The sequence below is a fragment of the Grampus griseus genome, assembly GCF_964374135.1.
Source record: "Grampus griseus genome assembly, chromosome: 12".
Classification (NCBI taxonomy): domain Eukaryota; kingdom Metazoa; phylum Chordata; class Mammalia; order Artiodactyla; family Delphinidae; genus Grampus; species Grampus griseus.
Window position 1 is genome coordinate 70030720 of NC_139006.1, and position 15821 is coordinate 70046540.

General features: G+C 39.7%; 1 protein-coding gene across 6 annotated transcripts in view; it reads right to left on the bottom strand.

The window, feature by feature from the left end:
• Positions 1–629: 629 nt before the first annotated feature.
• TCF4 (transcription factor 4) overlaps positions 630–15821 on the bottom strand; it is a 360765-nt gene continuing 345573 nt past the window's right edge. For 4 of the 6 annotated variants that reach the window (XM_082667162.1, XM_082667160.1, XM_082667159.1 and 1 more), the window contains 5 exons: positions 11464–11599; positions 9568–9730; positions 6109–6338; positions 5475–5615; positions 630–5288 (listed from right to left, as the gene is read on the bottom strand). In XM_082667162.1, coding sequence (XP_082523288.1) covers positions 5479–5615; positions 6109–6338; positions 9568–9730; positions 11464–11599 — 666 coding nt within the window. In that variant the 3' untranslated portion in view covers positions 630–5288; positions 5475–5478. The remainder of the gene's footprint in view (positions 5289–5474; positions 5616–6108; positions 6339–9567; positions 9731–11463; positions 11600–15821) is intronic. The other 2 variants (XM_082667161.1, XM_082667164.1) reach the window with 1 other exon arrangement.

The window sequence follows — 15821 nt, forward strand, 5'->3', positions numbered from 1 at the left end:
TCCCATCATAGGTGGCACGCATCCGTGGTACAAGTTCGAAAAAAGCCCATCTGGTTGTTTACACCTGGATTAATCGTCAACAGAGTCAACCAGAAGTAGTGGGCTGTGTAGAGTTTGAGAAACGATCAATACAGTGGAATATTAATCGTGGTTAACAATAGGCAGCTCTTCACAAAGCGATACAATAGATTTTTGACTGAAAAGATCTAGCTGAGGAGGTTCTGCCAATCGACCAACTGATCCAGAAGTTTAAGGCTGACTTGACTTAAGCAAGCTGCAGCCCAACCGAAAACACTGGCAACAATGGCGCAGTTCAAAGCTCTTCAAACGCATAGCTTCCGTGTTACATTAATTAGATTCCTTCAATTAATTAATCCTCTAGACAGTTTTCTTTTTGTTTTGCATGCATCTCGTTCCATTTTCATTAAGGGCATCTCTTCCTTGGTCAGTCATGTGCTTTGCTTTTTCAATTTGTTTTTGTGGGTTTTTTTGTGTTGGTATGTTTTGTTTGTTAAGCTGTCAATATCTCCAACACTTGCAAAATGAAATCTAGAGGCGGCTTTACTTACAGCAGAGAAGCAGAGCTATATGGACAATGCAAAATGAAATGAAACAAGTGTCAGAAACAGTTTATAAAAATGGCACATTTATTGCTACAGAACGGTCATGTACATGACTTCATCGAATAACTACAGATGGGAAACAGGTAATGGCCTAGACCAAGCTGGGTTTATTTTTGTCTTGAAGGAACTCCAGCACACAACCTGTTTAGACACTTCTACAAATCAGAAATACACCAAAAACATGAAAAAATCGAGGCACTCAGCCACACATTGAAAACAAGGTGTAACTGTTTATCTTTTTTTTCTTTTTTTTCAATGTTTTCCCTTTTTTTCTTTTTTTAACAATTTTTTTTTTAGTTTTTAATGCTGCAGCTATGTGTACAGTCGCAAAAAATTTCCCCACTGCGACCTACAACTAAAAAAAAAAAACAAAAACAAAACAAAAAACAAAACAAAACAAACAAAAAAGCTACCATACAGTTTCATCTCAGTAACACATGGCAAAATAACATCTTTTAAATAGTAAAATAAAGTAACAAACTTTTACTCATAATGATTCCAAAAATCTACAAAGAAGAAATATTCAGAATCTGACAATTTTTTTTGTAATATTCATGGTATAAAAGGATTGCTCCTGCGAAAAATAAGCCAAATATATTTTTTATTTTTAAATTTAGTTTTTTTCCTACTAGGGTGTACTACAGTCTATTTTATAGCAAAAAGAGCACTAGACAAACAAAGCTTTATAACAAAAAGCCAGGCACTGATACATGGTAAATCTCTGCTTTTTTTTTTCTTATCTTCACTTAATTGCATCACAAGTAACAAGAATGAAAAAGGCCACAGTTCATATATTTTCACCATTACATATGTCTATAATACTTGAAATGAGTATGGCAAAACCAGCACTGCACAAAGATGAGTCCACTTCAAGTCCCATGAGAGAGAGCATGTCTCTAAAGAAAAACAAACAGAACCAAAGCAAAATAAAAAGAGAGGCCTAAAGGCCTTGGTGCCCCATTGTGTTGGAATTCCTCATATTCCATCTTGACTTTTTTTTTTTTGTTTCCAGTCAGCCAGCAGACTAAATTTTTGTGCTTGTTTATGCTGAAATCGTTTCATTCCTGACTCAAGTTCACTTTTGGACACAGATCATATTCTGCCTGTTGGATCCAAGACGAAAATCCTCTTAACCCCCAAGTCTTGGTTCAACACCCTCCCTCTACCCCCCCGCCCCATTCCCTCATCAAAATAAAGATCACAAATAAAAAAAAAAATCAAGAAATAGGAAAAAGCGAAAAACAAAAAGGAATCGGAAGACTGAATCAGAACCAGTTGCGTTACTGGGTGGACTGACAGTTGTATAAACATTAGTGTTCCTTGCAGCTACACAGAAGACAAATGGGAAAAATGTCTAGATGAACAGATCCCTAGTCTGCATATTCATAAATTACTTGAATGTGGAGGTGGATCAACTGTTCCAAGCTGCTTTTAAAGTCCAAGTCTCTTAAACAGATCCCCAGCCTAAGTATCATCATATACATAGTGTAGTATGGACCCTTAGGAAATTTCTGTAGAGTACTTTAATCCTAACTGTCTTCTGCTAAATTGCATTAGAAAATACAGCGCAGGATACCAATATCTTACCTGGGTTTGATAATTACAAAAGAACAAGAAAAAAAAAAAAACACACTACAAAGGCCACATTCCCTTTCATCTTTTTTTTTTTTTTTCCTTTTTAATGGGGATACAACCCAATGCACATGGATAGGTGCAGATGTTTCTCCACCAAGCAAAAAGTAGTGAGCAGCTTTTGGTGGCCGTTAGAAAGTTTTTCGCTTATTTCCAAAGGGAATTCCACAATAGAGGTATTACATGACTGATTAATGAATGCATCAAAGCTGGTGAACAATAAATTGCAGCTTTTACTCTGTTTGACTGAGAACAAAATATAAAGCACCAATTTAAAAAATAATCCAAGAACTACGATTTAATTGTTTTTTGCTTTGTTTACAGATTTGAAAAACTTTAAATCAGCTCTATGAAAGCACCTTGATGATAACGTGTATCAAAAGTGCCAACCTTAAAATGTACATCAATGCAGGGAGTGTTTCCAGTTCCCTAAAGAGTAAACACCATATTTTCTTCTATACACTTATCCTGAATGTGATCAGAGGATACCTGCTTCTTATATAATATTGTTCCTAGGGATACCCGCCTTGATAGAGTATACAAAATGAGTGCAGAATGTACCACTAAAAGGAAATCTTCAACATACTGAGGGTACAAGTACACACAGTTTCCATTATTCAGGAGGAGGGGAGAGTATACAATATTGTCTTCCATGCCCTTCTTTGAGCCCCTTTGTTCATTCATTTTCACAGGGTAGCCTCAAAATAACTTTTCATGAAGTCTGATCTCTGCTATTCTAAGGTTTTAATCCACCTCCACATTTTAGGAACTTATCAACAAATCAAACAAAGTATTTTAGTTTTATCACTACTGAACATATTTACAGTTTTCAACACACACACAGCTAATCAAAATGTTTATGGGTTTGTAAAAGATGACCACGTGGTAACTATCTTATTTGTTCTTACATTTTCAGAAATGAACATAAAATTCAGATTCTTGTAGCTCACTATTTCATTTCAATGAGACGGTTTTTAAACCACACCGTTTAAAAAAAAAAAAGGAACAAAAACCGATACAATGTATTAAAACACATAATAACAAGAGTCTACATGTAAAAATATAACTTTTACATACACAATTTCAAAATAATGATACGTTTGCCATTTGTTGCATAAAATTTACAAATGTATTTCATTACTATATAACTGGCAAAACAGGAGAACAGATGGAACATTTAGACCATTTCGATGGGTTTATGGCATTTACTCAGTGCTGATAGGTGGAAAAACTACTTGAACAAGGGATTTTTTTTTCCTTAATACATGCCAAGATTGTGTGGCTGTAAAAACAGAAATGAGTTAGAGACAAAAGGATGCTGACAAATACTTAACTAGGAGCACTATTTCTTTACTGCACTATACACCAAAGTCAATCATTAGAAAGATTCACGATGGAAGTTGGTTCAATTGTGCCCAGACGTCAAAGCTAGCTATCTGATGAGTTGCTGTGCCATAGCTTGATCTATGTTTCTATCAAATACGTTAAGTATAAACTTCATTCATACTGGCCAGAGAAATACTGCACTACCCCTCCTCAAGAAAGTGCAACTTAATGCTTTAGGACTTATAAGGCTTGTTATAACGCTGCATGATGATTGAATATTGGCATTTTTTTTTTCAGACGAAGGAGGAGACAGTTAAGTCATCTGCATCTTAGTAAACCCATTTTGAAAAAAAAATCAAGAAAGCAACAAAATCAATCAGCTCTGTCACACTACTTGCAATTTTCTCATTGGATGGTCGTTGAACTTCACTTGTTTTTTTTGTTTTTGTTTTTTTCCAAAAATCTGACCATGTATTTAGAAACACCTCACTGCACACTACTTCTGGCTACACATGTAGGTAACGCTTTAATCATTTTGTTAAATCACAGCCACTTTGATTATGTTATGTTTCCGATGATATAAACATTGGAAGGCACAGTGGTAACATTGTAGCATTCTAACCTTGTACCTCTGAAAATCCCAGAAGAGGGTCACAAACGCAACATTACAATTCAGACAAACTCTTTTTGCCATGTCTTGGTAATGCTGCTTGTTAATATCTACACATGATGTGACTTTTAAGTCCTGTGTTCCCAAAAGACTGAAGAAACAACTTTCTACTTATTTATGAATGAAAAGCAACATCAGGGTCAGCATTTCATCCTGCACTACCCCTCCGGAAGCAGAGTTGGCACTACAGGTTATGAGAACAAACCGGGGAAAGGGACAGAAATAAGACCAAAAAAAAAAAAAAAAAAAAAAAAAATCCATATTTACAGTAAAATCTTTCTTTTAAAAAAGTTAATCAGTACTATTTTTTTACAGGAGAAAAAAGTCTGAAACAAATGAACAAAAGCTTACCATAGTCACTAAATTTTTAATATATATTTATATATATATTTATATATATATTTGTCATAGGTCTATAAGATCCATCTGTTCCTCCTACCCTAAGGAATGGCTAATGTCATCACTTCGCTGTCATCAGGATGTTTGCTGGTTTTGTTACGAGGGCAGCCGAGCTTCCCTTATTCGATATCCGGTAATTATAAACACTAGCTGACTTGAATACCAACAAAAATGGTCATGTAGTTTTCTTCAGAAGTACACTTTTTCATTATTGCAAGTTTACAATTTTTTTAAATTAAATATTTTTTTTTCAGACTTACAAATTAATTATATATTTTTTTTTTTCCAAAAGAAGTTTAGGCACAAATGCATTGTTCCACAGTGTGGAAAGATTGCCATTCAGTCTCTGGGCTGCGTCTCAGCCTGCACATACTGCTTTGAACATTCTGAATGATATGTTAAAGAGAGTCATCCCCCAAGTTGCACTTGTTTTCTTTCTTTTTTTTTTTTTGTTTTGTTTTTCGGTTTTTTGATCATTGGGAATGCTGAAACCTCTTGCGTCTGCGATTCATAACTACTCAGACTTGTCTTATATTACAAAAAAAGGGGTTAAGGACAAGTGTTTATGTGGGTTTAAGATAATACAGCTGTTAAGGAAGTGGTCTCTTGTATTAATGAAGCAATGTGGCAACTTGGACCTGAGAAAGAAGAGAGAAAGATGAATTAATACGTTTATAACAGAAAAAAGGAAAGCTTTTATTTTTAAACTTGTTTTTTTCTTCCCAAGGGGGAAAAAAAATTTGGGTCAAATATGGCTTTCACGGCTGATGCCTTGGTAAGAGTAACAAAGGAGAGCTTTCAGAAATGGCTGAAAACAAACTTGCCCTTTTACATCTGTCCCATGTGATTGGACGCGTCTCCCATGCCGGGGTGAGGGCCTGCCAAGGAGAGCGGGGGCGGCTCCGAGGACACCTTCTCCTCTTCCCTTCTTTTCAGACATGCAGCTTTCGGATTCAGATTCCTTTCTGTGGAAGAGGAAAGCACAGAGCATTTAGGTCACACCCACGGCTTCTGGTCCAGGGCAGTCATGCAACGTTTCTGTGGGGCTGTTGATCCTTCCTCTCAGTTTCTACCTTCCAGAACAAGAGGACCAGCTAGGAAAATGCACACGACTGTCATTCATTCGCTCAGTGGCTAGTAAAGTTCGAACTCCCTGGTGAAACTCTGCAGCCACTTTACAGTCTGAGAAAGTTGGTAAAGCAAACGTCCCCAGCTCCGGTTACCGAGAGGACCTATGGGAACGTCCTAAGGCAGCATCAGTTACAAGAACAATCCCAGGATTCAGTTACAGGAGAAAGGGGAGCTGCCTCATAGATTTAGATGAGATTGAAGCAATGATTCTGAAGGATGCCTAAGAGTCTACTCTCTGCCCCTGCTCAAGGCCGCCAGAGCATCTCTGCTCTCTCCAGCGGCGTGCGGCCGTGACCTCTGCGTGGAGGCCAGCTGGCCGGCACTGACCTCGGACTTGCTGCTCCAGGCTGAGGATGACGGCCACGGCCTGGTGGAGGATCAGAAGCTTGGTCTGGGGCTTGTCACTCTTGAGGTGCAGCTGCACCATGCGGCCCAGCTCCTTGAACGCCTCGTTGATGTCACGGACTCGCAGGCGCTCCCGGGCGTTGTTAGCCATCCTCCTCTCCTTCTCCCGCTCCGCCTTTTGCTCCGGCGTCAGGTCTTCGTCATCGTTATTGCTGCGGGACAAAAGGGAAAACGTGACATTTTCCAATGGGGTGGGGAAAAAGACAGTTTCTAAATTCCTTTTGTTTTCTTTCTGAGTTTTCAGGGAACTCTTGCATCTCAGGATCTTGTCCTTGGCAGAATTTTCCATCCACCTGGGCTTGGCGTTGCTTTAGGTGGCTGTGACAGTCGTTACGCCAGACGTTTGATGTCTCCTGGACATGAAACCCAAACCCAACAGGAGAGGTTCAAGTTGGGGCACCATATGGATGGAGGGGAGCAAAAAGGAAAACATAGCTTCCATCCCTAAGGTTACGCACGGCAGAGCGCTGTCAACTTCAGCTCGGGCTACACACTTCAGGACCACGATTCAGAAAGTGTTTTAGACTGAAGCTGTTCTTTCTTAAAAAAAACTTTCATACTGTGACATCCGAAACCCAAGGAGAACCAGGGATTGAAAAATGATGTGGATAAGTCAAAATTAAGACGATGCAGCTCAAACAGGATTAAGAAGGTCCTACATTCAAGACAACAGAGCAATGGGAGTACACACGGGGACCTGCTGTCTATTAACCAGCTTGGGAGGCTTGGTCAGTCCACTTAATGTATCTGAGTCTCGCTTTTTCCATGTTTTAAATAGAAAGGTTAGAGAAACATCATCTCCATGGCCTAACTTTATGGATGTTTATGATTCCCCAGACAAGTTGGGGAAAGCTGAGTTGACATGAGTTCTAGGCAAACCCAACCCAACCCAACCCAACCCAAACACTTACTGGTTATCAATACCCATGATCTCATTGTGAGTCAAAAATGAAGCCCAAAAGCTCATCCCTGATTATGAGAACAGAGATATCACATGATTCATATCAAAGGCATGGTTGGAGCCAGGAGTCTGGAAAGGGAAGATAACTTCTGTTTCTGGGTGTCATGTGGACAAATTAGAAACTTTTGAATGGGGGGCAAATAGGAGGATGAGCCACCTGGAAAGCACGTCATATCAGGAAGATCTCATGGCGTCAAGGCTTCAATAATTCCTGGGCAATCACGTAAAAGAGAGAGGTGTGGAAAATGTCTCAGGAAGGCAGAACAGAACAGAGCAAAGAACCCTGAGCGGAACTAAATTAATTGCTGAATTAACAATGAATTAATATGAGCAAGAACCTTTTTTGAGTATGAGAGATATAAAAAATGAAGTAAACTTCACTCAAAAGCAAGAGAGTCTTCACTGCAAGAAACAATATCGAGGTGGCCATCCATAAGGACGTTAACCTAGAGATCTGAGCACTGACCCCAAAGACCATCAAGGTGAGCCTCTACTCTAAAGTTCCATGAATCTGAAAGGCTCACAGAATAAAGATGTTAATCACAACCTTCCAGAGCTGGAGGAACACGTGGGAAGTTATCTATTCAATTCAACGCACGCTTAGCGAGTATTGGCTTAAAATGGATAGCCCCGAGTCTTCCACTGTGGAGAATGTCTGGGTAACTTCCAAACCGCACTAAGGATCCACTATGATGGAGAAGCCCCAATCAATCAGAAATGGAGCAGATTCCTGGGTTGCAGCACATGCTGCTCATAAAGATGACGTAAGTAAGCCAAGAACACTTATAAAGGAGGCAGACACCAAAGAAAGATGCTGTAAGACTTGGCTCGTCTTTCCTGTAGGTTAAACTCCCTTCCAGATGGGACTGTCTGCCTCGAATGCGTGCTGGTGAACGCGCAACTAAACTGAACCCATCGGAAAGTGCTCTCTTTCTCCGCCATCTGATTTTCCTCCTCATTTCCTTGCTGGTCCCGCTCTCTCCCACCCGTGACCTCTGCTGATGCCAAGGAAATCAAGATTACTATTAATTCACACCCACATTCTGACACACAAATAGGATGTAATAAGTGAAAAGAGAACAGAGTTGAGTTTCTGCTCATCCCATCCTGAAGTTAAAAATCTGGGTAATGTTTTTACGCATCAAACATATGCGACACCTTTTCCAAAGTGGGCCTGAAAATGGGAATTTGTTTTCCAAGGGTATTCAGGCCAATAATGAATGAGAATTGGTTAACCTCTTATAAATAAATTGGTTATGCGAACAAAACTGCCTAGATTTGGAAAGTCTCGCCTTACAACACGGTTTTGGGGGCCTAAGTAAATGTCAAAACAGTGACCTTTTAAAAGAAGGTTCTTAACAGCGAGTTAAAATGTTGTACTGAAACGTCAAAGAATCCATTGATATGCATGCGTTATGACCGCTAGTTAAATTACCAAGAGCTGACTGATCTAACAGAGAAGCTGGTAAGGATGTGAAAGGCCCTTCTTGGGATGTCTTACCAATGTGGCCAAGTCAGGAAACTCTGTAGCAACGGTGAAAAAGGGTAAGGTAGAAGCTTCCAGAATTTCTGAAACTGTGGTAGAACTTGTAATAAGATTTATCTCAATAACTATAAAGGCAATATGAAAAGGCGGCATGTCCTTAATTCCTAAAGGATGCCAGGTATAACCTTGAGAACGATAGCCTTGAAAAGGGAGGTATCGTCTTAGTACAATTCATTTAGTTTGCAAATAAAAGCCATCCAAGGGAACTGAGGTAAAGAACATGGGTGTCACGATACTCAAAAAAAACAAAAAACAAAAACCAAAAAACCCATCTGGATTATCAGATTAAAGTTCAAGGAGATAGATTCTAGTTTAAAGATATCGGGGACTTAAGAAAACCAACCAGAAGCTATTTCCCTGCAGTTGCAATTTTTCTGCCGAGAGAAAAAAAAAATGAGCAATTTAGGTATTGCTCTTATACATACCAACATGTTTAGAATAAAGCTGGGAAATCAGTACTTTCTCACTTTTGAGGTAAGAAAAAAGTTACCGTTGCGCATACATCGATTGAGCTTTCAATAGAGCTAAGCTCTCTTTTTAGAAATATTTTCCAAAGAACATTTACGACCAAATTTGTAGAATAAGTATAGTTTTACAAATCGACTGCTTGCATTTGAATCAGTTACAAATTGTTTTTTCCGTGTGTCATTATTAGCACTGGGTCCAAATTCATAAATGCAAAGATATTTTTGGCTTTCCTAGAGTACAGGTATCTCAAACGATACTTTCGTACCTCTAGAGCAAAGCCTTTCACTTTCTTTTCAGCTGCAGATTTACCTGCCAGGAAAAAACTGAATAGTTTCTTCCTGTTCTGTTCACTTCATCAAAGTCCAATAAAGGAATTAAATGAAGCGACAGTATTATATACTGTTACCTAGATCTTGACCTAGTAATGGATTTGATATCCTTCTTGTCGTCATCTAATTTCTTGTCCTCGGAAGATTTCGTGTCTTGCAGGTTTTCATCGCCCTCGTCGTCGGATTTGATCTCAGAGCTGCCGGAGGAGACACTCTGGCCCTGCAATCCTGGTGGCATGCCTGCAGAAAAAAAAGAGACCAGGTGACACGGCTACCAAAGCCTCGAGGCACAGACATGCGCACCCCAGACTGGAGAGCTGCCAGCTATACAGTTCAGACCACCGAGCTGTGTGATCTGTCCCTTTTTTTCATGGTCTTTGGTGAAGTTTCAAAAATGCACCTGCAGAAACAAGTTTTCCCTGCATTGGCTCTGAGGTTAAATTCTATTTTGCAATCTTTTGGAGTAGACGGTAATTTCACTGTCTACAAAACATCAACTTAATTGCAATGAAAATCATAATCATGAAAATCACACACCTCAATGTTCTGATTAAGAACCCAAGTAAATATCAGCTATTATATTGAGTTTCTTCCATATGCAATGATTTAACAGAAAAATGTCCTTAAAATATAATTCCCAGGGAGTATATGCTACATATGTACAGTCAAGACTTCAATAGATACCCTAATGATATTCTGAAATTAGGCTTCTCTTATCCTCAAGGAGTAATCAGCATTTAAAAATGGTACCTATGGAAAGCAGTTACTGCTCAATGAAGACATTTCTAGCTCTATTACTGCTCAACTTTCCAAGGTCACAATATATTTTAAAACGTGACCCTAATGTAATCATTTATTTCTAAGCTAGAAGTGCGTCTATTTAGTGTTTCCTTCTATTTGTAGAGTCTAGAACTTTATCACTCAAACTCTCGTCAGTGGACCGGGAGCATCCTTATCCCCTGGGAGCCCATTAGAAATGCAGGACCCCAGGGGCTTCCCTGGTGGCGCAGCGGTTGAGAGTCCGCCTGCCGATGCAGGGGACGCGGGTTCGTGCCCCGGTCCGGGAGGATCTCACATGCCGCGGAGCGGCTGGGCCCGTGACCCATGGCCGCTGAGCCTGCGTGTCCGGAGCCTGTGCTCCGCGACGGGAGAGGCCACAGCAGTGAGAGGCCCGCGTACCGCAAAAAAAAAAAACAGAAACAAAAACAAAAAGAAAAAAGAAAGGGCCATCAAAGTATTACTATTCAATTAAAAATGGCGGCACACCCACGTGTATAATTCACGCCCAAGATTCTTACAATGCTTAACAGGTGGGCAAATGCTTATACATATTATTCATTCTTGTGCCACTGTTATCATTTTTATTCTCAACGTGAGGGGAATGAGGAGATGTTATGTAAGCATTTTCGGGTCACCTGGCCAGCCAGTCGCACAAGGACCCTGGGACCCAGGTCTTGCCCCTGCGGCACAGCTACCTGGGGTCCTGGGAAGCCGAAAGGAGTCAGTGGTACGAGGCAATAAGGACGGGGCTTGATGACTCAAGAGCGAAAATCATCCCAGTTCCATGTTTGTAATGTACCTACATTTCCTTCCATCGTAAGCAACAGAAACCATTTCCTTCCTTCCTCTTCATTTGGAAACATCACTGTCAGGCTACAACTAACCACATTAAAGGATCTGAATGAGCACAATGTGGAAATAGCTAAAATCACATTTCCTCTCATCAGGCTGTGGTCTCATTCCCTGCTGAAACAGGAGCAGGATTTCCGAGGATGCTGGAGCAAAACAGTTACTGAAGAAACACAATTAGCCAGCGACGTTTGAAATCCTTTCCCATTTACTTACCATCTTTGTATCAAAATGGATTCTTGGTGATCTGCCAGTGCTTCCTGAGGGATGAATGAGTAAGCACGGGATCCACACGGGATCTATTGTTTCAGTGAGATCAGAAGCGCCCGCGGAGGCGGACCTACCTCTGTAAGGGTCCTGGGGTGGGTTCAAATCAGGGGACGTTGCAGACTGGACAGGAAGCTGTGGAACTGGCACCTGGTTTGGGACAAGAGAATGGCTGCCCCTCAGGGCCACGCCATCTTCACGATGGGCCCCAACCTGAAAGGGCAAGAGGAACCGTAGAGTTTAGTGGGAATCAGAGGTGTGACGGCTACTTCCAGGGCAGCAAGGACCCAATGAAGGGAGACTAACCTTTGAAAAACAATACTCCCAAATGCATTTCACTAGAGGGCGCTAAAGGACCACGCATGCACCTAGAGTACCCAGCAAAAAACACTTTAACACTCAGTAAGATGCTGTGCTGTACATCCAGTGACAAATATGGCAGAGTAGCTCAGGCAGGTAAAACGTCAAATTGTCTCCCAGGGTGCTGCAGTGGAGTGCACTGATTCGTACCCATCTGTCTTCTATCATGTCCGCCAACAGATCTGACAATTATCTTAATGCCCATATGCTTAATTGTGGTCTCCTCAATTCCCCCATTGCTATCGGAAATCCTACAGGAATTTCAATTTGGCATTCAACTTTCATTTCAGGGGATAAGATTCTCAGGCCTGCCATTTTTTTTTTCCATAATGCCAGCTAAGCCACTGACAGCGGAAGCTACAGCAGTATGGGACATAGCCCCTGCTCGGTACAAGTATAATAAAATGTCACCTGGCTTTCCAAAACTGGCAGCCCATTCCAAATTAATGTTTACTGTATTTCCTCAGCTGCTGAGTTCCAAATCCAAAGGGGGACCGTTTCTGCCAATGCCACCATACCGGAAAATGTACCAATAAAGGTTTTATTAAACACACCAGTAATGCCATCATTGCCATGCAAAGATGTTTGGACATTTTTCCATATTTTTTTTCCCTATTCTGATCCTAGAAAGACACCATATTGTAAACACTCTCTATGCTTCCAAGAATAAAATTATAGAGTACAGCATGATGACTTGGTCTGAAAAAAATACTGCTGAGCTTTTTATTAACTACTACTACCTACTCTGGGGTCCAGAGATGTTGACCTTGTGGCATTGAGACAGCAATCACTGACTTTATCGTGTACACCTTCAAGTAAGACCAGTAAGCATTTGCAGACCAATAGGAACATGAGTAGCGTTTTCAATGGCATTTCCAAATAGTTATTTTCTTAGCCTATTGTTAGGTGAACGTTGACACAGGACAGTGGGTCTAACACTAAAAATACTTATCCATGAATTTATAGGGCTATGAAGCAAAAAGTGTAATTTTTTCCCAATCCAAAATCTGAAACCACGAAGCAGAATCATCACTCTTTTGCTACCCAGTGTTTTAAAAGAGTATTTCCACAAAGTGCAACAATAATAAGAATCTGAACTAGCAACAATAAAATTCACAGAACCAAATGAAGCATGTGCTATCTAAAGGCAGCCTAGCATAAAGTGTCACCTTTATATCCTCCAAAACAATACAGAAGAAAATAATTCAGGGAGAGAGAGGAGGATCATATAAATCTTACTAACTGCCCAGATTCAAAATACAGCAAAAATAAAACCATTATATATAAAATGGATAAAAAACAAGGTCCTACCGTATAGCACAGGGAACTACATTCAATATCCTGTGATTAACCATAATGGAAAAGAATATGAAAAAGAATGTATAACTGAATCACTTTGCTGTACAGCAGAAATTGATACAACATTGTAAATCAGCTACACTTCAATAAAATAAATTTTAAAAAAAGTTAAAACAAAATACAGCAAGAATAGCAAAGGATTTAAGGACTCAGGAGCAGCAGGACGTATAAATGAATGTTGTAGCCGAGAGATCTGGGGAGTCCAGTGTTTTCTGCTACTTGGGTGCCCGTGTGCCTTCCCAGAACAATCTGAATGGTGGTCATTTAGTGTCTATGTGGATGCTTCAAATATATTAAGACCCTGATTATCTCCCAAAGCAGCTCACTCCATTTTCACCACAAGTTGGCCTCCTTGTACATTCCACCCAATGGTCCGAGATTCAACTTCTGGAGTTCCATGGAATAAGTGTCAGCCCTTCTCACATATTTAACACCATTGCCACGCCACTCCCATTTTTCATCAGTAACTGAAGCCTAATCTTTTATAGGTAGAGCATGCCCACCCAATTCCCTTCAACCATTTCTCACTCTTCGTGTATTGTTTTTATTTTCCTTCCAGACCAAAGAGTGGTAGCTGTTTTCCATTTTTGTATTTGTGCGTTTAGAAGACTGATTCAGTCAGTGATTATCCTTTCAATCTGAGATGTCCACTTGCAAGCATGACTTTTACAGCCCCTGATCAAATGGTAGCTCTTTAAGACTGTCCATCAATGTTAACCTAAATAATTACCCAAGTGTTGATTCAGTTACTGGCATTCCCAATGGATTTCATTTCTTTCCACAAAGGATGATTCTAAGTTGGAATCACTGAAGGTAACCACGGATTTGAGCACAGCAGAGATTCTCGTACTCTCCTCCTATTTTAGAGTCATCCTATTAAAACCCTCAAGCCTTCTTTGTGGGCAGCTACGATGCAATTCAAGGTTAATACTTTGCTTTTGAATTAAAATATATTCAGTTATTAATCTTGAAATTTCTTTTTTTTCCCTTCTAGACACGTTTAGTTTTTAAAAGAGGATAGAAGAACCTACAACCAATAACCTTTCTATTTTCTTTCCCTCAACTGTAAGTGAAAGACAGTGCAACTGAGTGAAAATTATACAGTAATGAGAATTAATATGTAGATTATAACTGTAACTGGTCTTTGTTTGCTGCATAAGTATAATCATGGGTAAGTTGCTCAAATCCAAAACAGAGAAAATAACATTGGCAGTTACAGAGAGTAAGTTCCAGGTTTATTGCAAGGAGTAGTAGTATGCATGACAGCTAGTACACAAAGGTACACAATAATTATTGATATTGTTAGGTGTTCCAGCTGAAAATACTTGCATACTACATAAAAATAAGAGTCTACATAGTTCAAGAAACCTTAGAACTCAAGCTACTTTCACTTACAATCCCTTTGCACTCTGTCTCTATTTTGTTTATATCCATTTGATTTTAAATCTTTCTCCTGCAGAATGACAGTAAAATGTTAAATGATCTATAAGCATGTTTGATAGTTGTTCCAACTAGGTTTTCGACTTTTAGTCACGCATGTTAGCTAACTTTATTTTCTATAGATCATCTCAAATAATACATCATTTTCCATAAAGGAAGTTGGAAACAATGTTATCCTTGACATTCGAAGGTCTCCCTTGTAAACTATGTATATTCCAGGTCACATGAATGACTAATGATAGGTCCACATCCATGGACCCATCTAATTAGCTTGATTCTCCAGCATCAATTCCATTGCCTGTGGCTGTGGAAGAGTATTCCGATCTGAAGAATTAGCTTTGCTTTACGTGTTTCCTTGACCACAGACAGCATTTCCTAACCCTATTTACTTCTCCCTCAGAAACATTATTTCTGGTCACATAAGAGACAAGGAAAAACACCACAGTGAATGGCCAGCACAAACCCATCAACAGAATAACTCAGAAATAGACGGAGAAACCAATACTGCCTTCTGTATATATGAGGGTCAGGATTTGTCCACTTACAAATATAATAATAGTGTAACCAGAAAAAAAGCAGATTCCTTTAACCTACAAATCAATTCTAAGGATGGCACCCAGAAAATCCAAACTTCATTAAAGCCCTATTTTCATAAACCTTTTCATCTAGATAAGCAATAAAGTTAAAAGGCAGCCTACGAAAGCTTAGCTTTATCAATATTGATTGTAAACTTTTTTTGCAGTCTTTAAGAATACAGTCATCTTATAGCCACATACAATATGGTTTTAGATATATCTATGCTAAAAGTAGAAGAACTAAAATCTCAATATTATTCAATAATTATCAGTTGACTGATCCAAGAGCACACTTATTAATTCAACAAATATTTCCTAATCTAGCCCATGCTTGTCACTCTGACAGGTACTGGGGACAGGGTGCTGAATAATTTAGAAGTGGCCCCTGCCCTCATGGAGCTTATAAGCGATTCTTGGTGGGATTCTCGTGGAGCGATCAATTTAGTGTGCTGGTTTTAATAGGAAGGACCAGAGACTCATTCCAGCTGGCTCAGGTGAAAGGAGATTTAACAGGAAGATTTCTGTGATCTACGTTTTGGGCCTGGAGAACTCTCGGGACCTAAGGCCACCCCTTGTGTCTCAGGAGCTGTTCCAGCCTCTCTCCTTCCTCTGTTGGTACCTCTGTCTCTCTCTGGCTTCTGCCCACTCAGAACTATGGCCTGGACACTTCACAGGAGTTCCCAGTACATCCTTTCAGGTTC